The sequence below is a fragment of the Xenopus laevis genome, chromosome 2L (genome assembly GCF_017654675.1).
Source record: "Xenopus laevis strain J_2021 chromosome 2L, Xenopus_laevis_v10.1, whole genome shotgun sequence".
Taxonomy (NCBI): Eukaryota; Metazoa; Chordata; class Amphibia; order Anura; family Pipidae; genus Xenopus; species Xenopus laevis.
This window is the reverse complement of record NC_054373.1, coordinates 21,325,289-21,351,705: the sequence shown is the minus strand read 5'-3', so window position 1 is coordinate 21,351,705 and position 26,417 is coordinate 21,325,289. Positions and strand designations below refer to the sequence as shown.

The 26,417-nt window shown below is 36.0% G+C and overlaps 1 protein-coding gene across 2 annotated transcripts in view; it reads left to right on the top strand.

Annotated features, from left to right (window-relative positions):
- Nucleotides 1-26,417, top strand: part of LOC108707897 (ephrin type-A receptor 3) — a 204,862-nt gene that overhangs the window by 64,642 nt on the left and 113,803 nt on the right. For both annotated transcript variants that reach the window (XM_018245986.2, XM_018245985.2), the window contains exon 3: nucleotides 4,404-5,064. In XM_018245986.2, coding sequence (XP_018101475.1) covers nucleotides 4,404-5,064 — 661 coding nt within the window. The remainder of the gene's footprint in view (nucleotides 1-4,403; nucleotides 5,065-26,417) is intronic.

Sequence of the window (26,417 nt, the reverse complement as noted above, 5' to 3'; positions counted from 1 at the left end):
ATGACATTCACAGTAGGTGATTGTTGGGGCTAGGTCAAAGTAAGCTTTGACATAAGCCCAAGGTACCTGGGTTCTGGGTTGTTAGGTTATCAGGGCCAGATTTATACATAGGTCACTCCTAGGCCCGGACCTCTTGTAGCCCTCCTGCTCTCATTTTCATATGAAACACATGCACAAGTCTTATCTTGTTGGGTCCGGAGCATGAGGATTATCACTCAGGAGATTTAAAGAGCTAGCAAATCTTCTGCATGTCCCTAGTGGTTTCAAACACATTGCAATGTCCAAAATTCTGCATCCCTAGGCCCTACAAGCATATGAGGTCTTAAAAGTCTTTTCTTGTCATCTGATAAAGAATTCTCCCTGCATTTAACTAGCTTGGGTACCTAAAAGATACTTTTAATGATCTCAGTGCATTCTGCGGGGAAGTTCCGCTTCTAAAAATATTCTGTGGAAAGAATAGAAAGGGTGGGTGGCAGGTATTCATTTGCTAAAATTGTCAGGATCTCGAGCTGTTTGCTAATGAAAAAGGAATATCAGGGAGGTGTGCTTCATTTAGATAGCAGAGGGCAGTTTGTAGAGCTTTATACACTTGTAAGAAATTGATTTTATGTTCCCTTGAAATTCAGAATTGTCTTTTTTCAAGATGCCCTTGCTTGGCTCTTAGAAATGACTGACAGGATAATTACATTTTTTCCCCTAAACCAGTGCATCAGTAACTATTCAAGGTTTTCTTCCTAGCATAGAGCTTTTTTAATGTTTTACATCACTCTGTATTCCTCATCCAACAAATTATTATATTAACGCTGTTCAACGATATAAAAAAAACTTTGTTTCAAATCTCTTTCTTTGCCAAGCTTGATTCAAAATGAATACTTTAAAAATAATTAGAGCTTGAGCAATGTTGTGAAAAACACATTCAAACTTCCTTCCCTGTTTTGCATTTTCTTGCATACCTAATTGCATATTGGATTTATTATTCACCTTCATTCAAGCTGCGCTTACAGTGAGGTGTAAATTTATGGTTATCAAACGCATGTGGCAGCATAATCTCATCGCTGGTGAAGTTGTCTTACATCTGAGGATTTGTAATTATGATTTCAAACAGTAGCAGCAATGATCAAGTCAATGTCATTTATTTCCCATGGCTGACTTTATTCAGATATATATATAGGCTATGTTTTTTTTATGTTCTTTTCAATTGTAATTCTTAGCACTGGCCCAATAGATTATGGGTGGGAGAGGCGGGAGATGAGTTATCTCAATATTAACAAAGAAAAAATATTTAATGGATAGAGTTCTCTTGGACCCCCAAGATTTAGATTTGAGGGGTATTGCCCAACTGCCACACATTGCCCAACTGCCACTCATTAATCTATGTTTTAATAAAAAGTATAGATTGCAATTTAACATTTAAGGGGTTATTTATCAAGGTCCGAATTTATCTCATCAGTAGTAGTATCAGCTGCTACAAACTCCGGTCTAACCTCGGGTTTTTAATGCTTATTTATTATCACATTTTCCAGAAAATTACCTTTGCGGGAAAAGCTCAGATTTTCACGTTTTTTTCGTGAACTTTCCCCGAAAGCTCTGAATTTTTCGGAGTTTTCACTTGAAAGCTCCGAAAACATCGTGAAATTTCCCGAAACCCCGACACAACCAAAAATCAATGTGACTGTTGCGATTGACTTTTATGCAACCTTGACAGGTTTGAGATGCCGTGTTTTTATATTCGGGTTTCGGGGAATTTCGGGTAGTCGGAGCTTAGTAAATAACCACCTAAGACTATTACTGTGGAATATTTGAATAGTTCATACACTTTGTAGAAACTCCCAACTTTAAATAAGAAGTTTACTTCTTTTGGACCTCTTTAGTCATGTTCAACTACCCTGATGCTCTCAAACCTCATATAACAATAAGCTCACTGAAATGATTGGTGAAATCGGTGAATGCAAAATTGAAAGAAAGAAAAAAAAACTAATTATACAGAAAATTACATAGGGTAAAAATATCCATATCCATATAGTTTAACCATTTTCTCACTTAACACCCTTTAAGTCTATCTGATCCATTTTAAGAATTCCCATAGTGTACAGTTATGGTCCAATCTCTGGATTAAAACCATAGAGAAATGTAATTCAAATTTGGCATACTTTGTAGTAACTCATCACCTCATAACCAACCACTAGTTAGCATTTAATGATCACCTGATAGTAAGTGTATCTTTTGCCCCACTATACATTTTTTGCATTGCACTTTCATTGTGCAGTTCACTTCACTGTCTGTATACAATTATACAGTGGGAAATGTCTGATAAGGAAGTTCCTCACTACCCATATACATCACTCATGCACATGATATCACCACAAGACCAGAAGGCAGATTACAAATAATTGCCTTCTGAAGAAGAGCTATTGAAGAGAGAGTTATTGGAGAACCAGTATCTTACTGCATGAAGATATGGGCAGACTGAATAAACTAATCGACTCTATAATTCATAGAACTTAGTATTATTCCTTCTAAGTCCCTCCTGGAAAATCACCTTAATGGAAGAAATTTAGGCAATTTGGCCACAATCATATTGTCTATGAGTAGCCAAATATCATCTTTGTTGCTTTTGGTTTTTGGAATTGTGGATATAAAATACACCAGTTTGTTAGATTTCATGTAAGTCATAAGAGTGTTTAGATCTCCATTTCACAAACTCTTGGTAATCCATTAGATAAACATTATCTATGGATATTTAAAATTAAAATATGTTACAATGCACATTGGGCGGGGCTATGCCGTCAGTGGGCCGACCCGTGATGTCAGTGGGCGGGGCTATGACACGGCGATCAGCGATTGGCCGATAACCGTGTCAATCAAGGGAATCCCGCCCGGTTTTCCTTATTTGGAAAACTGGGCAGGAAGTATAAACCCGGGCAGCCCCTCAAAATAACGGGCTGTCCGGGTCAAAACTGGACAGGTGGCAACCCTAACTAGAACGTTCTTGAATGAAAAAGTATTCTAACTAGTCAATATGTAGTTCTTTCATTTCTGTTTATTAGCTCTGAATATTAAACAACTGGTGAAATTTCACTGTTTACAAATAAGACATTTGGGAGTTGGAAAAATGCCACACTGAACAGAGCCAGCTGCTGTTATTTTCAGGCCCATTTAGTTCATCATTACAAAATCTCAAATACCCTTCAGAGATATACTTCTCTAAACACAGTACAACGATCTGAATAATATGTACAATTATATTTCCTTTACATAAAAATGTGTTTTTCTAATATTAGCATATGCTCAGGACTGACAAATTGTGTTCAGTTTTCTGTTAGACTTTTGATATTTTTAATGCAAGTCTCTTTTGTTAAGAAAAAACTAAAGTGTGATATGTAGTGATGGGTGAATTTATTCACCAGACGCAAAAACGCAATGAATTTCCTCTTTTCGGCGCTGATGAATAAATAAGCAAAATTGCCGCAAAGTCTTTTTGATGCCGGCAACCAATTCTGATGCCCGCAAATTTAAGGGGGTGTTTTGCAAATTTTTTGCTGTTTCATGAATTTCATTGGAAATTTGTGAATTTCTCGGCAAAACAGGACAAATTTGCCCATCACTAATGATGTGATAATATGTTTCATTGTTGACTATATATGAAGAGATTACTTGTGTCTCTTGTGTCAAGTAGGAACTGTCGAGCTATGATAGCTTTCCATCATGGTATGAGACCCATTATCCAGAAAGCTACAAATTTTGGGAAGACCGTCTCCCAATCAAAGAATTAATTTTTTTAAATTATTTCTGTTTTCTCTGTAATAATAAAAAATCTGTATCTTGTACTTGATCTCAACTAAGATATAATTAATCCTTATTGGAGGCAAAACGATCCTATTGGGTTTAATGAATATGTAAAGGATGTTTAGTAAAAGAGAAGGTATAGAGATCCAAATTACGGAAAATCCCAGTTCCCAATCATTCTGGATAACAGGTCCCATACCTGTACATTCTAGTTAGTCATTAACCATACAAAGCCTAAATATATGTTTTATCTTTTCTACATTTTCTATGGGAAACAACATACAGTAAAACTATTATACTGTATGTATAGCATTTCCTACCTACAGGTTTGGCTTGTAATGTTTTTCTTTAAAGGTGAAAACTGGTTTAATTTTTAACTAGCCAATAAAAGCAGATTCTGCAAGTCGGTGCACTATTTCACTCACTTCTGCTTTAGTTTAAACCTTAAATAAAATGCTCCTGAATATGTGACCAGTGCATGGAGAACATACTCTCCAATGATCAATCAATTACTGGTTGTGGTTTAGAAATTTTGTGGTCAGAAATTAGAATATTTTCATGGTGCTTGTTTAGTTGTTAAATGACAATGCATGACCAATTTTCTTTTTTTATTTTAGTGGGAAGAGATCAGTGGAGTTGATGAGAATTACACTCCCATAAGAACCTACCAAGTTTGTAATGTTATGGACCACAATCAAAACAATTGGCTTAGGACAAACTGGATTCCCCGCAATGCTGCTCAGAAAATCTATATTGAGCTAAAGTTTACATTACGAGACTGCAACAGTATCCCTCTTGTTTTGGGCACATGCAAAGAAACATTTAACCTCTACTACATGGAATCAGACGAAGACCAGGGGGTTAGGTTTAGAGAGCACCAGTTTACAAAAATTGATACTATTGCAGCTGATGAGAGTTTTACACAGATGGACCTTGGAGATCGAATTCTCAAACTCAACACTGAGGTACGAGAAGTGGGACCCATAAGCATGAAGGGACTTTATCTAGCTTTTCAGGATGTTGGTGCCTGTGTTGCCTTAGTATCTGTGCGGGTTTATTTCAAAAAGTGCCCTTTTACTGTGAAGAATTTGGCCATGTTTCCAGATACTGTACCTATGGACTCCCATTCTTTGGTGGAGGTTCGAGGCTCTTGTGTCAACTATTCCAAAGAGGAAGATCCACCCAAAATGTACTGCAGTACTGAAGGTGAATGGCTTGTTCCCATTGGAAAGTGTCTGTGCAATGCCGGTTATGAAGAGAGAGACTTTACTTGCCAAGGTAATAATTATTGTAACATTTTATTTGATCATTTCCCATCTGTATAATAGTCCAGATAATATATTTCACAGAAATAAAGCAGGGCTAGGAAATGTTAGTCACTCCAGCGGTTGCAGAACAATAACGCTCTCCTGGGCCAGGTTCAGTTCCTTGGCAGCTGGTTTCCTGTGCCTGAAATAAAGCATTGTATATGGCTGTACCATATGAAAGCAACATATGAAAGCAATAAAAATAAAAGAATGTAAATTCACATAAGTACACATAAACAGATATGTAAAAATACTTAGAAGCAAAATCATTATGCAGAATATGCTAATATATCGTTATAATATATATATATATATATATATATATATATATATATATATATATATATATATATATATATATATATATATATATATATATATATGTAAACTATTGTGGCTGATAAAATTAAATCAGTTCTGAAGTTGTAAACATGCAGAAATGTGGCCAGTTTAGATATGATTGTAATAACATCAGCCTGGAATGTTTTTATTTATATTTCCCATGTATTCATCAGTATGAAATTCATTCCAATTATTTGCAAAAAGGTTTACATTTTAAGGCATTAGTTTGACCTTTAAATGCCCTTTTTTAACTCACTTCTTTGGCCATGGTGAGTACATTCTATTACAGCTTTACTTCTACAAGTTACTGTATGCGTTTAAAGAAAATACTGCTCACTGAATATGGACCATCACGTATTAACTTTGTCCCTAACTAGATTCTTACAGTCCACTCCTATTGATTATTCACAATGAAACTTGAGACTAGCACATGCAGGACTTAATTCATGATATATATTAAATGTTTTTTAAAATAACTAAACATGACTTCACTGTTCAGTGCACTTTTGTTGTTGCATATAGTTGTATATTGGTGTGAATGCATGCCTTTCAAATTCACAATAACAGTTGTGAATATTACATTCTGTAACTGGTTATTTATTAGAGATCTATGGGATATTATGTGTGATCTACGAAATGTATATTCTTAATGCATGCCAGGATTTCACTTGCATTTTCTTTCGATTTACTTTCCATGCCATTTGGCATTTGGCTAGCACATGATTCAAGAACAAGTGACTTTTGTTGAATTGATTGTTTTGGATTCTGTGGAGAAATGTCATAAAAGTCATTAATGGGAAAAATATTTGCAATATGAAAATGTTTTCCTTTGTGCGCAATAAATACAAGTTTGGTGAACCTATGAAAGTATTTAGCGACTCGGCAGGCAGTGGAAAAAAGATGATACAGTCTATGTAATAACACTTTTTACTGTAAACATTTTATTTTAACACCAAGAAATATGCCTCCTTCATTTGTTTACAACTTTTATTACATAACCCCATAAATTTGTCATTTGAGATCTTGCATTAGTTATGTTTCCAAGTAGCTTCATCAGTGTATGCAAACACTTCAATTTTATTGTCAAATATAAAATTCAGTATACATTCCTTACTTTATTATATAATAATATGTTTGTGTACTTTTTTGAGCTATACATTTTATTATTTATCGGTATTTTTGACAAAAAATTAAAGGCTATACTAAAAACATCATGCTTATATGAATAGCAACATCTTTGAAATGCAACATATTAAAGACACTCTGGGGCCCATTTACTTAGTTCGAGTGAAGGAATAGAGGAAAAATAGTTCGAATTTCGAATGTTTTTTTTTTTCGCTACTTCGACCATCAAATGGGCTACTTCGACCTTCGACTACGACCTTCGACTTCGAATCGAATGATTCAAGCTAAAAATCGTTCGACTATTTGCCCATTTGATAGTTGAAGTACTGTCTCTTTAAAAAAATTCTTTGACCCCCTAGTTCGCCACCTAAAACCTACAGAGGCCAATGTTAGCCTATGGGGAAGGTCCCCATAGGCTTCCTAACAATTTTCTGATCGAAGGAATATCCTTTGATCGATGGATTAAAATCCTTTGAATCGTTCGTTTCGAAGGATTTAATCGTTCGATCAAGCGATTATTCCTTCGATCGCTCGATCGTAGGAATATCGCAAAATCCTTCGACTTCAATATTCGAAGTCGAAGGATTTTACTTCGATGGTCAAATATCGAGGGTTAATTAACCCTCGATATTCAACCCTAGGTAAATGTGCCCCTCTATGTCCTATCTCTGAAAAATAACTATGTCATAGTTTGAATAAAACTTTGACTTCAATGGAAACGTTTTATTCCATTAAGATGTTGATATAACTTGACATAACATACAAAGAGAGAGTTAATGGTGATAGAGAGAAAGGAAAGAGTCAGAGAAAAGAAGCCATGGAAGAGAAATAGGAATTGAGAACACATATGGGAAAGAATATATACTAAAACTTAATTTGAAAATTTTGCCATTTTTTGCAGAATTTGGAAAAAACAAAAAAACGTGAAAACTAAAAAGTTTTCAAAAATCAATCATACATATTCATGCACAGAAAACTTGCTCACACTAAAATCACATTTTCGCTTCATTTTCAATGAATCTGTAAAATCGCTAAGTTTAGGTGAAAAAGCACATTTTAAAATCACTTAATTTTTGAAAATACACCTTCCATTGACTTTTACAGACGTTCACCAAGTTTTTTTCCTTTGTTGGAAAATTCAAATTAGGAAATAATTGTGATCACATTTTGTGCCATGAATTTGTGGTTAAAATATGCAGTACATATAAGGAAACTGACCTGTTTGTTTCCCTATAGGTGTTTCTATACAGTGTTTAAGTTCAGCTTCATGTATGCACAGTGGTTTTTGGGTAATATATAGTAATATAAACTAGAGAGTTATATACATCTTTAGAGATATTGCAGTCTACCTGGTATTTAATTTTTAATTAAAATGGTTTGTATTTTAATCTTAATTTTCCTTTCATTTAATGCTGACAATTTGCATTTAATTGCAATTTCATTTTTAAAAACTATAAGCATTCTTATTAGCTTAAATAAAAGTGAATAGTTAACATAACAATCAAATGCTTTTAGAAAAGTCACTGATATCCAGGTTTTCTTCTTGTATTTATAATCTTTTATACTGTGTTTACTTGTTACACTCTGTTGTATAGGGAATGTTCAATCATTAACATCGTTCATGATCCAAGCTAAGTTTAAAATTTCCGTGTAAAACGGATTTGTTTTGAAAGAGCAGACACTGTAATGTTAAGATATTGTGGTGTATATTTTTTTTTACAAAACATCCAAACCATTATAATTAGTGATGGGCGAATTTGCGCCGTTTCGCTTCGCCGAAAAATTCGCGAATTTCGCGTGAAATTCGCGAAACGGCGAAAAATTCGCAAAACGGCGCCGGCGCCCGTTTTTGACGCCGGCGTCCATTTTTTCGAAAAAAAATTTTTGACGCCGGCGAATTTTTGCTGCGAATTTTCGCGGGAGTTTTGCGAATTTATTCGCTGGCGGCGAATCGCGCAAATTCGCTGCGAATTCGCGCCTGGCGAATAAATTCGCCCATCACTAATTATAATAATTCTATATGTGAATTTTGAATGAGACTCAAATCTATACATTAGAGCAAGATTTACTACTTCTTAATTTGTGAGATTTTCCCTTTAACTGCTGAACAAATGTGTTCTATTGCTGTAACTTGTTTATGGGACATGGAATTATATCCATGCCAAGAGCTGCCATTTGTTATGGTCATCTTGGCTAGAAAAGAACATTCTTATTAACTGCTCATAGTTAGTTAGTTAGTTAGTTAGTTAGTTAGTTAGTTAGTTAGATCAGGTTGAAAAAAAACCAAAGTCCATCCAGGGGCGATTCTTGGTATAATGCCGCCTGAGGCGGCCTTCTTTCGCCGCCCCCTTCCCTCCTCCCGGCACTAACCTTTATAGCGCCGGAGAGGGCAGGGGCGGTCCGCGACGATACGTGCAGAGAGCGCGATAGCGCTCTCTGCGCTAGAAGAGCCGAATTTCCGGTTTGAAAACCGGAAATTCGGCTCTTAGTTACCAGGAGCGGCATTTTTGCCGCCCCTGGCAACCAGGGGGGCGCTGCCGCCTGAGGCGAGTGTCTCAACTCGCCTCATTGGTGGAGCGCCCCTGAGTCCATCCATTTCAACCCCTCCAAATGCAACCCAGCATCCATATACATGCACTGACCCCTCCATACATGTACATCACACATAAACTAAATATACTCATGCACATTAAGGGTTATTTATCACAGTCCGAATTTATCTCAATATTTTCTGAAAAAAACTCCAACCAAATCCGCATGGGTTTTTTGGGCTTATTTATTATTACACTTTCCCAAAAATTTTGTTTGCAGAAAAAAATCCAAAAAAATCGTGAAAAATCAGATGTTCACGATTTTTTCAGATCTTTCATTTGATTTTCATGATTTTTTTGAATTTTTCACCCGAAAACTCAGAAATCTTCGGGGTATTGCCAAAAACCCAGAGCACATCAAAAAATCATTGGGACTTCTCCCATTGACTTATATACAACCTCGACTGGTCTGAGATGCCGGATTTTCAGATTTGGACTTTTCCATCCTCTGGGTTTTTTAAAAGTCAGATTTTAGTAAATAACCCCCTTACTATAGATTTAAGTATAACAATAGCCTTGGATATTATGCTTGTCCAATAAATCATCCAATTCACTTTTAAAGGCATTAACAGAATTGGCCATACATTAAATCTATAGAATAATCTAAAAACCTGCTGATATGCAATTTGCGTCCAAATTTTTCTTCAAAAGTATTTCACGTGTACATTTGTATACAATGTTGAATTCCTAACAAATAACGTGTACATTTGTATACAAATGTAGAATACAAATGTAATAATACACCCAGGTGACTCTTTGTAAAGTAGAATCCCCAATTACCTTCCATTAGATTATAGCAATACTATAATATGAAGTACAAACATCAGAATAAATGAATGATAAAAGCTCTCAAAACATCCTTCTGACTTCAACTTAACCTTTTACTCTGTGACGTTTTGACACCTAAGCAGCCCCCCAAAGGATTGAGTTTTAAAACAGGGGGGAGTCATCATTTGGTCACAGAAACAGCATTGTTGAAGGTAATTTGCCATACACTTCTGTCATTCTCCTTTCTCCTCCTTTCCACTTGCATAAGTGTTTATAGTTTTTGGAAAGTCTCCTGTTAGTTCCACTTGCAAACTTTTGCTGGCTAATAAGGGCTAATGTTTCAATGGTGACAGCTGGTACTAGACTTTCTTAGTGAGCAATTGTACCGGGAAGTGTAAGTTTTGATAACATTTTAAGAAAATGCTCTTAAATCAAGTGGCATCTTGAAAGATGGTTTGACTACAAACAATTCACATATGTGCTCCTATTTCTTTTCCTGAAGGATGTTATCAAAACAAGCTGATGGCAGACAGCTAAATAATGAGGAAATAGATATCAAATGTATTGAGCGACAGTGAGTTTGTTGGAACATTTGCGAAGTGTGCGATTGTTTTACTTTGCAGCTTGGTAATCAATCTTTGTTAGAATCTAGGTTTCATTTTTTTTTAAATTTTCAATCTTCTCTCTCCCTTCACGGTGTACATAATGGAATATGAGAAGGGCATAAACGTGGGCATTTTTACAACTGTTCTGCTTTATCAAACCTAATAAAACAAGATGAAAAATGGAACTATCTTAAAAAAAAATGTTCTGGCCTAACTACTGCAATATATTGGCCCTGGGCCCAGATCAGTATTTTAAAGAAACATGTAAAATCACTTGCTCAAGTTCTTCAAGAACAACATATTTATATTTATAAGTGGAGTAGTGAAGGTGGCTTTAACAATAAAAAATGACTGTACTCAGTGCTTGCCAAAGTGGACAAAGGAGATGCAAGAACAAAGGCTTTGCAGATTTGTATTATTGCAATAAATTAGGATTATAGAATAAAACAAAAATGTAAAGGTCCTTCTTGCAAAAGTTTACAGTCTAAAGTGGTGGACACCAACCTTTTTTACACATGAGCCACATTCAATTCAAAAGAGAGTTGGGGAGCTACATGTGCATGATAGGCTATTTGAAGCCACTATGAGGATAATCAGTCAGGATTTTGAACAACATGTTGCTGATGACCCACTGGTTGGGGATCACTGGTCTAAAGGCAAGGGGAACAATTGACGTATGCTGAGAAAAAATGGTGATGACTTTTTACTGTAGATTGACTTAACTTGATAATTTAGATGCATCAAATAATCTTCTTTACGTTTGCAGATAGCAAGGGTACACATTGTTCATGTTGTTTCTGCAAAAATGGAGTGGCCATAGGCCAAGTAAGTGATCATGTAGAGGAGGACAAAAAATCTTAGAGTGCATAGAGTGTATATACCATGCATGGGAAAATGTAATATGGGAAATCAGAGGGACTTCATAAAGGTCCCAATGGGATTACCTCCTCAAAAACAGTAACAATAGATTAATTGAGCACACATTTGCATTAATTAAAAAGGAGAAGGAAAGGTTAAAAGTAGTAAGCCTTAGCAGAATGGTCCACCTAAATACACCAGTAAACCCACAAAGTAGTGCTACTCTGACTCCCCTGTCAAAAGAAATACTGCATTTTTTTTCCTTCTGTTGTGTACACATGGGCTTCTGTATCAGACTTCCTGTTTTCAGCTTAAACCTCCCTGCCCCAGGCGTGAACATGCTCAGTTTACTCCGCTTCCCCCCCCACCATGCCTTCTCTGCTGTAATCTGAGCCCAGAGCTATAAATTAGCAGGGCGAGATTCAGGCATCGAATGATGTCACACCAAGCTAATACTGCAGCTGCTATCCTAAACAAACAGAGAGTTTCTAGAGCTTTTTACTCAGGTATGGTAAAACATTCTACAAAATAATTATAGCATTCTAGCTTGCACTATTGCAGCTAATCTATTGTCAATAAAAGGCCTCTGTAGCTTTCCTTCTCCTTTAAGCAAGCCTGAAATGCAGCATACTATATTCTATTGAATAAGCATAATGTGGGAAGGTGCAATTAGACAGGGATATCTATGGCTGCATTATATTCCTTTTTAGTTTTGGAAATATCTTGACTTCTCTGAAGTTGTGCCAGAAAATAAAATCCAGCAGTTGAGGATTTCACCGTAATTTGATCCTAATAATGAGATGACAGGTATCAAGTAATTATTCTAGGAGAGCTGTTTTTCCAACTATGTCTGAAGCGTTCTCAAATTCTAATCCCAGTAGAGTTTATTATAAGGTAGAAAAATTCATTCCTTTCTTAAAAAAAAAAAAAATCAATATATTGGATTTAGTTATGGGATGATAATTTTAAGGTATTTGAACAATTACTTTAATAGCAATGTGAATTTTTAAGTTCAAACGCTTGAAATATTGATTAAAAGTTCTCAGGTTTGTGGGGGATGGGGAGAATGTTTTATTGCGCTCTCCTTTGTGGCTATGTATGTCGTTTAGAAAAAAAAGTCACTGTAGCAGCAGAAGCTCAATAAGCAACATGATCAGTTTAGGCTATACTATATTTGGTGCAAAAGCATATATTACATTAGTCAACCAAAATCAAATGGGAAATCTTGAGTTCAGCATTTGGATATGCTACAGAGAAGTTGACCAAATAAAATAAGATCTTATACACAAGACCATGTGTTCCAAAACTTTTGTTGAAGGTAGTCATACATGGATCAAATTTGAGGTTCCAAACTATCAACACATGGATTGAATAGATCTCAGTCTAGGCTATACCTAATATTGATTCAAAAGCATAGATGCTACATCAACCAACGAAAATCAAATTGAAATGTTGTGTTATTCATCTGATTAGGCTACAGAGAAGTCAGCCAAATTAAATGAGATCTAGTACACTAGATCATTATTAGTTCCCAATCTTTTTTGGCTGGATTGTATTTGAGGTTATCTGAATGGACCGAATGTAAGACCTATCTAACTTGGTAATCCATATGGATGTCCAAATTACCATTAAGGGTTCTTAACATCACCAAATTGATCCCTGGACCTCTCCCATTGACAGTAATTCGGCAGGTTTTAGGTGGCGAATAATCAAATTTGAGGGCCAGAGTATGATAAATTTCGAAAATCACATTTTTTTTTTAAAAATAACCCGAATCACGTTTGGATAATTGCCTAGTCGAATTTGACAGTTTTGACCATAAAAATGTATCATAAAGATTTATCATACTCTAGCACTTTAAGAACTCAAATTCGACTTTTCGCCACCTAAAACGTGCCAAAATACTGTATAAGTCAATGGGAGAGGTCAAGGGATCAATTTGGTGAAGTTTGCAGCCTTCCTGACATTTGAGGTTTTTTTTCAGAGAACTGGAATCGATTTCTTTTTTATATTCGAATCAAGTTTCGAATCAAATTTGATTCGAGTTTTCAGGTCGATTCAATTCATCTGAACTGAGAAAATTTTATTAATACATTTCGATTGGTCGAATTTAGAGTTTATGGGAGTTTTAAAAAAACTCACATGAATTTGAAATTCAACCCTTGATAAATGTGCCTCTATGTTTTGGGTTTCTGTACTAGCCCATAGCAACCACATCCTTTTAGCAGTAAAGATCTGTGTTTCCGAGAGATTCCCCAGTAGCTCCCTATCTTCTTTTCTGCTGATTCACTGCACATGCTCTGTGCTGCTGTCCCCTTTAACCCCTAAGCTTAGCTTCTAAACAGCTGCTCAGAGCCCACTAAGTATGTGAATTTGGCAGACACTTTCCAAGATGGTGACCCCCAGGCCCGGACTGGCAATCTGTGGGTTCTGGCAAATGCCAGAGGGGCTTCTATAAGGAGCCATAGAAAGTCAATATTAAGTGGGCTGGTGGGGGCTGTTTGGGCCTCTGTGTACCTGAAACGCCAGGGCTTATTTTAATTCTCAGTCCGGCCCTGGTGACCCCCCTGTGACAAGTTTGAAGTCCTGGATCATTGCTGATATTGATAAGCTGAAGCTTTAGGCTTGTGCAATACATAAAATATGGCATTTTTAGCCTTATTAATTTTTAGGGTTTAGTTCTCCTTTAAAATTGTAAATATTCTACCTGAGCTGCACTGAATTGCAAGCAGGCTTCTATTGCAAAGAAACACTGGTAACAATACCAGGTTCTATAATGATAAAAAGGAATAATTCCAGAATTATTGTATCATGTTTCTATTTTAATTTACAACACAGTACTGGCAGTTTAATGATTCATGTACTGAATACCTGTAATTGTTACAACAGATTTTTTCATATCTGCCAAGTTGTATTTTAAAAACTTTCTCTTCCTAATGTGGAATATGAGCACACATTTATCACTTTGTTTCTATTCATCCTTCCTTAGTATCACTTGCTATAATTAATTGCTGGAATGTTTTTCATCATGCTGAGAAATCATCAATATTTCTGTGGAGTAAATTAAATGTCTGTTTCTGGTGTGCTGATATTGCATTATTTTGTTGCATGAGCAAAATAATTGAAATACAACATATCCAAGAAGAGTACATTTACATATTTTATAAACCAAGATCTTGGCTCGTATCTGAAATTGGGCGTAGGCATTTTTCTTTACAACAATGCTCACAATCAATGGTTTTCTGGTGTAAATAATTTTACCCAGCTTGATAAATAGAGTGCACAAGTCTAAATTCCCACTGAGCCCTCTGCACTCCCCTAGCTCCCATTAGATTGTCAGTGTTACAGTACTTTCTTCATTTTAGGGATGCCCAAATCCAGGATTCGTTCAGGATTCGGCCTTTTTTAGCAGGATTCAGATTCTGCCGAATCCTTCTGCCAGGCTGAACCGAATCCAAATCCAAATTTTCATATGCATATGCAAATTAGGAGTGGGGAGGGAAATCACATGAATTTTTGTCACAAAAGTAAAACATTTTTCCCATTCCCACTAGTAATTTGCATATGCGAATTAGGATTCCGTTCGGTATTCAGCCAAATCTTTGCCGAAGGATTAAGGGGTTCGGCAGAATCCAAAATAGTGGATTCGGTGCACCCCTAGTTCATTTACACACCATTTGTACAGTTCATTGTCATCATGAAAGAATAGGCTGGTATTTTATGAAACCCCTGTTAAATAACTCAAATTTCCCTAAAAAATATTCAGCTATTTGCTAAAAATGTCAGAAGTTGTAATTGAACTATAAGGTTTCATCTACTGTTTGGGTCATATTGTTGGTCATTATCCATACGCTGTTCCTTAAGTGCAATCATTTGTAACGTTTAAAAGAACTGATAAAGTGATCTGTAGTACAGCTAGCTAATGTGGTCTGCAACTCATTTATTGAACTGAGGTCAGGGATGTTCTTTCCTCTTGTTTATATATAGTCAGTACCTTAAAAAATGAGTGCCTGTCATTCTCCATTGAGCTTTTGTAACCTGAAATGCCTTTTGTTGTCTGTTTATATTAGCCACAAAGGTGAGACTTGTAGACGGCTATTTCCTCTACTTTTATTTAAAAATCTGAACCAGGGGAACATTTAACGTCTATTCAATTTAAGCTGAATCCCATTTTCTATGGGAACATTCAACTGTGACCATAACTGTTCTTTGGAATGCCTTTACTTTGCTTCCAGTGTTCAACTCACATTGGACATGGATGGGGATTACAGGATAAGTGCCCAGCTCACTGCACTTCAACAGGACCCAATATTAGCTGCTTGTCCCATGGCAGGATCTTATGAAAAGGGTTCCCTACTTGAAGCTTCATTAATGACCTTGATCCTTAAGAATTAAGCCCAGATCAGGTTTGCATATCTCCACTGATCTCAAGCTATATAGTACTGTGTGTTCGTGCCTAAACTCTATCTATGGCTGTGATTTATTGTGGACCCAATCATGATGGATAAAAACAGTCTGGTGGCAGCTGGGAATTAGCATTCTTTATCAAATGACTGTTTCTTCATTAATATTGTCAATGGTTCTTTATGCAAACAACATTAACTATAGTTTGGTAATGTGAAAAGATACCACAACCTTTGTATACTGCCTAGGTCCTAGGGTTAAATTGCACATATAGGCAGCTGCTTGCACAGTAGACTCTAGTATTACATTCCATTAGAATTGATTGCTTGTTAGGTTGAGCAGGTCCTGTAGGGATGAGCAAAATATGTTGCTGCAAAAAATGCCCATATAATCTAATGTATATTTTGTTAAAATGTTGTGCAGTTTGCAGAAAAAACTGCCTAATGACTTCAAACAATGCCTTTCGTGAATTTTTGCTTTCAGGGAAAATTGTTCCACATTATAAAGTTTATGTACATACAGTTCAATTGGTTCTGGAAGTTCTCGACATTTAATTGTGTATTTTTTCCATCATTGCTTTATCTATATTGACATATAAACCAGTTACAGTATACACATTCATGATTGCATTTTTTCTAAAATAATTCTTATGGGCAATCCACTAAAACTGCAGGTATTTCGTTTCATTTACTAGAACGAACCATTATACATTTGGTTGGAACTCTTTCAATAATATACAAGGGGGTTATTTTTCAAAATCCGAATTTATCTGATTTTTTTAAAATAAAAAAGGGTCGAATTTCGAAGTTAAAAATACATCGAAATTTGACCATCAAACTGAAGTACTTCAACTTCGAATATCGAATGATTTGAACGATTTTAGCGTACGATCGAACAATTTTACTTCGATGTGTAAAAACTTAGAAAAATGCATTGGAAGGTCCCCATACGCTAACATAGCACTTCGGCAGGTTTAATTTGGCGAACTATTGAAGTTGAAGTTTTTTTTAAAGAGACAGTACTTCGATTATCAAATATTCGAATATTCAAACTATTTTACTTCAAATCGAATTTGAAGTAAATTTGAAGTCGTAGTATCCTATTCTATGGTCGAAGTATCCAAAAAATTACTTCGAATATTTCCTCGAATTCACTTCGACTCTTGATAAATCTGCCCTGAAAAGTTCTAATTTTTCTGATTTTTCAGGCTAATTCTAGCACAGACCACAGAAACTTCCAAATAGGATATGAACCTCTCCCATTGACTTATATACAATCTCAGCAGGTCTGAGATGGCAGATTTAGAATTCAGACTTTTTGCAGCCTCTAAAAATTTGGATTTTATAGAGTTATTAGCTTTCGGACTTAAATAAATAACCACCTAAATGTAATGGCAAAGAGCACATTTGTGTGAACAAAGCTGATGTCGGTTTGATTTTTGCAAGTGGATAATAACATTCCCAGATGGGTGCATTTAAATCTATGAGTTTTAGAAAATTATATTTTGGTTAAAAAATGGAATAGAATATGGAATAGATATAGAAGTTCCTATTTTTAAAATTAATAAATTTACTTATTTAGAAATAAAAATGCAAAACAAACACATTTTATTAAGGTTTCAGCATGAGGAATCTCAAAACAGTTATAGCAAAAACACAGTAAAAGAATCCTACACTTATGTTTCCTTTTAGATACAGTAAAACTAAAGAATGTAGATCACAGCAGCTCAGTATTTTTTTTTCCTTTAGGCCCATGGAAAAAAGATTATTATTTTTCAATTGGATAGTATAATTATGAAGCATATCAAGGGTCAAGGACAGCATAAAAGACAGTGAGATGTATCTGCTTAATATAAATACGATTATCAACAAGAAAATATTGGTGCCTATTTTCATTGATTTCAGTATATTTTTTATAACAATCTTTATCACAATTTTTTTTTTTTTTTTTACGATTAACCAATTCTATTTCACAATTCAAAAATACAAGGCAGAGAAGCGGAGTCAGGCAGACATTGACATGAACCAGACATGTCAGTCAGTAAAGAGTGCAGGCTATCACATTTATTATTGTTTTTCTATCCAATTAGGGGGACATGTAACAAAAACAGGTGGTAAATCACAAGGGCATTCGGTGCGTTGGCATTTTACCATAAACAACAATGTGTGTATTTTGCTGCTCTGTTTTTGAAATCCTATAAAAATAAATGACTGTATATATATATATATATATATATATATATATATATATATATATATATATATATATATATTTATATGTAGTGCCTTGAAAAATAATTCAGCCCCTTGAACAATTCTGTAGTTTTACTCAATAATAAATTGTACTTTGAAATGTTGCGCTCTGTAATATTTTTGTAATGTTTTTATTTTAATCACTGACTGACCTTTTTTTTAAAATGTCGCTACTTTATATTGGACGAAAAGCGTCCATGGGGCAAATCTACCACTGTTTAAAGTTCAAAACCCACCATGCCCTTAGTCAAGCATGGACTGTGTCTCTTGTCGACAAAGATTTAGAAAAATATAGAGAAATATTACTAGTTAATCTGTAGTAAAACAAAAATATTCCTGGGTAAAAATTCAACTTTCAGCAGAGCCATAATAATAATCCCAAAGGAAAGGTTGGTAATGTTCGTGTGACTCAAGTACAAAACACTGAGGGGCCCATTCACTAAGCTCGAGTGAAGGATTCGAATGAAAAATACTTCGAATTTCGAAGTATTTTTTGGGTACTTCGACCATCGAATTGGTTAAATTCGTTCGAATACGAACGAAATCGAACGAATCTAACGAAAAATCGTTCTACTATTCGACCATTCGATAGTCGAAGTACTTTCCCTTTAAAAAAAACTTCGACCCCCTACTTCGGCAGATAAAACCTACCGAAGTCAATATTAGCCTATGGGGAAGGTCCCCATAGGTTTGCTAACCTTTTTTTGATCGAAGGATTTTCCTTCGATCGTTGGATTAAAATCCTTCGAATCGTTCGATTCGAAGGATTTAATCGTTCGATCGAACGAAAAATCCTTCGATCGATCGAACGAACGTTTAGCGCTAAATCCTTCGACTTCGATATTCGAAGTCGAAGGATTTCAATTCGAGGGTCGAATTTCGAAGTATTTTTAACTTCGAAATTCGACCCTTAATGAATCTGCCCCTGAATGTCCTACAGTAGCCCTGACCCTAACATATTTTTATTTGTTTTTTTTGATGAAATTCATTATATTGAAGCTTTTGTCACACTATAACGCACACTATATACTGGATATACTATCTATGATAGAGCATGTTTATTGTTACTGTTGTGTTTAAGTAAAACTCTATTGTGTCTTAAAACACAAATCTTCAAAATAACAAATGGAAGAAGCATTCTGTATGGCTAGATCATAGTTGTTTCTCATGTGTCTGAGATCATAAACATTTCAGATGAATCATTTATTAAAAAACATCTATTTGATTCTTATGGTATAGGAATTCTTGGAAACACGTACTATTCATTAGTATTTCATTTTCTAAAGAATTTGGCTCCAAAGAGATCCCAAGGGCATTCTGAGTGAAGCTTTTAATCTGGATGCATATCATTGCACCTAAGGTACTTAATCACTCCAAAGCGTGTCACAGTTGTCTCACAAAAACATACATTTTATTGAATCAGGGATGGAGGAGGCATGACAGCGGGTGTGATTCTTCATCTGATTGATTTGAACATTTATTTTAAATCTGGCAATATTTGTTGTATGAACATTATGTTTTTGGTATCTATTTCCAGACCCTGTGAGGGTTTAAAATGTATCAAGGGATTTCAGAGTTGGTATTGGCTTGTGAGGGAAATATAATCACAGACTGGTCACTACTAATTAGGATAAACTCTGATGCCTTATCCTTTTGGAATGTGGCTCCTGGCCTTTAAATAGACCATGGTTATAGTTGTGCAAGTAACAGAAGCGTACAACATAAAGGGACTGCAGTTTATTTATAAATATAGTTAATTCTGCATTTCAATTACCATAACAACAAAGTAATGAAATGATGGCATGGCTAACTCCATGCCCAAAACATTTATTTTAATATTTACCTAGAGAAGGGCCTGCAGTTTTCTAGACTATCTTAAGATATATATTTTTTATATAGAATGTCTCACATCTAGGAGTGTGGCCGTAACCTATAAATGCCACTGTATAAATGTGCACAGCATGTACTAATTAAAAAGGAGGATTAAATGTCAGCATTAAAACATAGGGTTGTTAGAACGAATCTGAGGATCCTTGATAAATGGTCTCTTGATGGGACCTTTATTGCAGATGGTGGAATAAAATAATTTGACATTCACTAATATTGGCATACTGGTTCTTTTATCTGATATACACAAAGTATTGAACGAGCACCCACAAATTTACATTGAGTGCAGACTTCATTTTGAACACACTTTGGAGGATCCAATTTCAGATAGAAATCCTTAAACAGATGGACTTTAAAAGAGAAGTTGAACGTTTGAAGGAAAAAGAAGCGCTAAGCATGGACTTGAGGGGAGATCATTGGGTCAGAAGCAGAGCATAAGTGTGTGTGTATTTGGGTATGAGAAAACTATTAAAAGAGGCTGTTTAAATATTTCATTTCATTTCAATCTAATTCAGGATGATATAGGAAGGGTTTTGTGCAGTGATATACTGGATGAATTATAGGAAATTGGGGGGGGGGGTAGGTTTGCATAATCTGGGCTGCCAGAACACAGGGAAAAAACCTGATGGGACTCGATCAACCTAGGCTTACTCCCCCACTGCGCCACTGTGTGGAGGCAGCAGTGGGGGGGGGCTGGCAGCTGGGGTGGGTGCTCCCAGGCAACAGCCCCGTTGGCCTGAACATCCCAGTTCGACATTGTGCATAACTAGGCTGCAGTAGGCTCAAATTTTTTTTAAAAAACACTACTAATGTAGGCTACTTTAGAAATCAGTATACTTTAAATTATTATTTTTATCAATATTATATTTTTTATACAATTGTTGGTAACAAAAACTCCACTTTCAACACAGATATGTGGGATACAGAAGGCTTTAGGGAATGAAATATAGCACAATATGATCTTTATCTTTGTTTAGCAATGAAGCATGCGCTTTGAGTTAGATTTCATCAATATATCTATGTCAGAGAACTGCTTTGTTCCCCATTTGCCACCAATAACATGATGTGATACTCCTTCCTGCTGTGCTAGCCTAAGAGTTATTGAGGCAGTCCGTTCCCAGCGATCCTTGCTGCTAGGTTTGGAAAGGCTATATTGAAGCATAGCTTTGGTAATCTGCTTGAACGAGTACTGATGCCGACTGCCAGCTCCCAGTATGGGACAGCCAAACACATGACTATGATGGATGACTGCACATTGGAAAGTGTCAGCTGGGAATGGCAGACTGAAAAGAAATGGCTTGTACATCCGCTGAGCTTTCACTGACATTCCCCAATGGGGAATTCTTATTAAAAAAAAGTGTGGAAACAGGGCAAGCTATGTATCTTAAAATAATATTTTCCTTTAGTTGGCTTGCATGTAAATATTTCAATTCATTGAAAACTGAATATTTTAAAATGTGGGTGCAGCATTCTCATGTATAAAGGAATGTAGGTTTTATACTATGTGGAACATTGTTTTTCAAACTTGGTTTTACAAGAATATAACCTCTAAAACTTGCAACCAATTCAATGCTTTATGAAAGAATGTTTCCTTAATGTTATATTAATGGGACCTGTATTATTAGCATCAATGAAAATAATAATTAATAAGAATGGACAAAGATATGCCCACATGTCTCACAGGCATATGGGGTTTCCCATGCTATGAATCCAGTGGACATGAGACAAAATGGATAATTATGATCTTAAAATCCATATGACACAATAGGGGGCACATTTACTAAGCTCGAGTGAAAGATTTGAATGAAAAAAACGTTGAATAGGCTACTACGACTTTCGACTTCGATTCGAACGATTCGAACTAAAAAATCGTTCGACTATTCGACCATTCGATAGTCGAAGTACTGTCTCTTTAAAAAAAAATTTGACTACATACTTCGGCAGTTTAAACCTACCGAGGTACAATGTTAGCCTATGAGAACCTTCCCCATCACTTTTCTAAGCTTTTTTTGATCAAAGAAAAATCGTTTTGAATCGTTAGAACGATTTTTCCTTCGATCGATCGATAGTAGGATTTGCGGTAAATCCTTCTAATTCGATATTCAAATTTGTAGGATTTAAATTCGAGGGTCGAATTTGAGGGTTTATTAACCCTCGATATTCAACCCTTAGGGGCCAATTCACTAACTTCGAGTGAAGGATTCGAAGTAAAAAAACTTCAAATTTCGAAGTGTTTTTTGGGCTACTTCGACCATCAAATGGGCTACTTCGACCTTCGACTAAGACTTTGACTTCGAATTAAAGGATTCGAACTAAAAATCGTTCGACTATTCAACCATTCTATAGTCAAAGTACTGTCTCTTTAAGAAAAAACTTTGACCCCCTAGTTCACCACCTAAAAGCTACCGAACTCAATGTTATAGGCTTGGCTAAGTTTTTTTGGTCGAAGGATAATCGTTCGATCGTTGGATTAAAATCCTTCGAATCGTTCGATTCAAAGGATTTAATCGAACGATCGAACGATTATTCCTTTGATCGCAGTTTTTGCGCTAAAATCCTTTGACTTCGATATTCGAAGTCGAAGGATTTTAATTCCCAGTCGAATATCGAGGGTTAATTAACCCTCGATATTCGACCCTTGGTGAATCGGCCCCTTAGTAAATGTGCCCCTATAAAGTAAAATATATTTACAAAACAGTGGGATTTTGCAACAAGAAATATCTTTAAGCAAGTCTTACTAAGAAGTCATATACAATAAAAAATCTACCATGTAATAAATGTCTTATAAGTAGCATTAAATTGTAAAATGAGAATGTTCTTATTTTTGCCAACTTTTACTTTTCTTACCACTTTTGTTCCATTCCCTGTGTGCCTCTATTTCTCTTTCAATCTAAACACAAACACGAACGATATCCATAAGGGGATATGTTGCACCACACTGAAGTGTCAAAAAGCACTTTCTCTGCTTAGACTGGAAAGTTACATCTTAGCTTTTACATTTTAAAAAAAATGCAAGGTTTTGGAGTTAATGTTAACAAAACTGCACTGGATAACTTTTTTTTCCCACAAGAAAATATTAAACATATAATGGAATATGCAAATTTTACAACAGTAAATTGTCACCTCTATCAAAACTATCAGATTTCAAGAAACATTTTTAAAGGGAAGTAAATGCTTGCCAGAAATAGGAGGGATTCTATTTTTATTCCATAAAAAAGTAAAATGTGAAAGTGCAGGGGCTGGGTTCAAACCATCATTTTTTTGGCAAATTTACACCCTGCACCACAAGGTAGTGCTAAAGAATCCTGTCCTTATCACCTGCCCTATGGCACGAGGCACAGAGTGCAGCATGGTCCTTAACACAAGTGCTTAGGAGAATGCAAAGCTGGGCCACCACACCAGGTTGCCCAAAGCAAGCCTCCACACTCATGCAACTCTCGGCAACTCTCTCTCTCCCCTTAATAACTCTCTCCCTAACCACTTATACTCCTCAACTAGTGCTGCCTCTGGTTCACTAATCAGCCATCACCACTCCCTACTCAGCAAACCTGATCCACATGGCCAAGGTTAGAGGAGGCATCAGACGTGATTGCTTCTCGGCCTTCTGGCTAAGATCAAGTGTAGTACCTTCTTATGATCCTATGTGAGGAAGTGGAAACAATTGGTCTTTGGGCCACTAAGATCATGTGTAGTCAGATCCACTTGATCCACTTGATCCACTGGAATAGTCCAATGAAGTGGAAGCTTGACCATAGCGATGCATAGTGATCCTTTATGGAGAAGTGCTTGATCCACCTTTTTTGGGTCTTGCATAATGCACGTGCTTGCTTAATCTTGCTTTGCTTCTCATATCCCCGGCTGCTTGGCTAGGGGGGGAATCTTTTCTCCACTACTGCTTTCCTCTTCTTGCTTTTTGCCGGCCGCCAGCCGGAGCCCTAACAAGGCAATCAATGGCATTGCACCACTCTCTCCAGCACCCTTTTCGTGTTTGGTTTGAGCACCCTGGATAGGGTCCTAGTCCCTTTGGCTGGACTTGCAGACCATGACACGCCCTGGGGGAAGCTTCGGCAGAACCCAGGGTAGATGGGACTCCCCCTAGCTTCGGCGAAGGGGAGTCCAAACGACCCCAAACCCCTTCGGGGGAGCAGTGGCCCTCCCTAGCTTCGGTGAAGGGGGACCCATCCGTTCAAGCTGTCCGAGGGCGGTAGCCTGGGACACTTGGGCAGTGGAGCCCATGCCTTCGGGTAGGACTCGGAAGGATGATTCAATATCATCAGACATACATACATAGGGTTCTAGTGCCCCCTCACCATTGCACTCTAGAAACTGCCTCTTCTGCATACCCCTAGCTCTGGCCCTGAGGGAACTGACTGAGAGCCAATCAAAAACAAGCACACATGGTGAGAAGAATAATGTCACTAGGTGCAATGTGTGTTTAATTCCTATTGGCCCCCACTACAGAGAGCTAGAAGTGGGGCTGTCAACTGCTTTAATTTGAACATTATAGATGTGGCAGACAGATGCATCTGGGGCACTGGAGGCTATAACTTATTAAATTTAAATAATGTCAATATTTAAAAATAATCTTTTTAAGGATTATAATAAGATCCCTAAGCTCAAAGAAACCTTTATTTCCCCTTTAAACAATTGGGAAAGAGGTGCATTGAAATTTGGGGTCTACCCACTCAGCTGTTGTGGTGTGAATATCATCTTGCTTTGATTGGCCTTAACCATTTTAAACCCAGAAAATCAATAATATTGATAATAATTATTTTAAAAAATTCCGCCCATAGTGTACATTTATTTAAGGAGTAACTTTTACAAGAAATATTATAAAAACTGTTATTGGACAGCATAAAATATAAGTGTTGATTTATTTTTAGTACCCATAAGAGCACTGCTATAAAATATAAAATGTATTTCTGCTGCATATATTTTATGGGCAAATAAATGCATATTTTTCTGCAGGTTACTTTGGTCACATTAATATTTTGCAAAAGAAAACAAAATTTGATTTATACTTGGTGTCTTTTTATTAAATGACTATTCATTTCCTTTGCCGCCGCTATTAAAGAGTTTTATTCCATTTCTCGGATATGAGACTCATGCTCATCTATCTGCCAATAAATTATGGACAAGATTCATATGTTAATTCGTAACGTTTTAAAATTGAAATGGCACTGAGGGTTTTGCAGCAATGTCATCTTTTTTTGCAATGTCAAATCAAATGCAAAGTTATCTTACGTAAATAGTATAAATCTATATATTCCCAGAAAATGAAAGAATAGTATTTCTAACTGCACTTACTGTACAATGGCAATTGTCTATTTTTACTGTTATTTTGCAGAATAAATATTATGCGAGCAGTACAGCATATAAATATGAAGGGGTGAAATGCCCCAAAATACATCAGTCACTTACCTGTTTTATTGGAGCAGACAAGGTTAATGGTGAATATTTGGAATGAATCTATTTCACCTGGTACAGTTTTGAGGCAAAATTCAGTTTGACCAGCCGTGAAAATTTTAGCAAATGTGCACTAAAATTTTGCCATGCTTTTTGTTTCACCAGAAAAAGATGCAGAAACACAGACATTATTATTATAAATCCCTTGCCTTCCATAACAATCAGTGGAATCAATGGTCACTGTAGCCTTTTTTTGTCTACCTACTTGGATACCTTTGTCTACCTACTTGGATACCATGTTTGGAAGTAATTGGCAATATGGGAATCTTTTTTTTTTTCTATGTAGAATAGATGTAACAAATAATGGGTGAATGTGACCCGTTTCACTACACCAAAAATTTGCAAAATGGACAACAAATTGTTTTTGATGCTCAAGACGGCGGAACAATTTTTTTGGACTAGCGACAATTCTTTTTACCCATTAGAGTATATGGGAGTCATTTTCTCATCAAAACATGATGAAAAATTTCACTTATCACTAGTTGTAACATAGTAGAAAGGAGTGTCTCTAGCAAGGTGAAATAATATATAGGATAAAAATGCTTTAATTGCAATGTAATGTCACCTTCACTCCAATGCATTATACCAACATTTATTGAATTTTTCAGTAAAACAAAACAATTTTGTTTTGCTGATCATTTATGGATATAATAAAATGTATTAGAAGGAATTCTTTTCATGCAATGTGAACAAGGCCGGGCTTCAATCTGTATCTAGGCAGACAAATAGACCCCATAATGCCACCAAAAAAGGACTTTGGGCTTGCCCCTGCCCCCCCCCCCCCCCCACTGTTCTGAGACACACTTAGGGGCAGATTTACTATGCTCGAGTAAATAATTAGAATAAAGAAATATTCTAATTTCGAAGGTTTTTTTTGGGTACTTTGACCATCCAATTGTTCATATTCGATGGAATTCAATCGAATCGTATGATTCGAACCATTCAAAGTAAAAATCGTTTGATCGTTCGACCATTCGATGATCAAAATACTGTCTCTTTAAAAAAAAACGTCGACTTCATACTTCG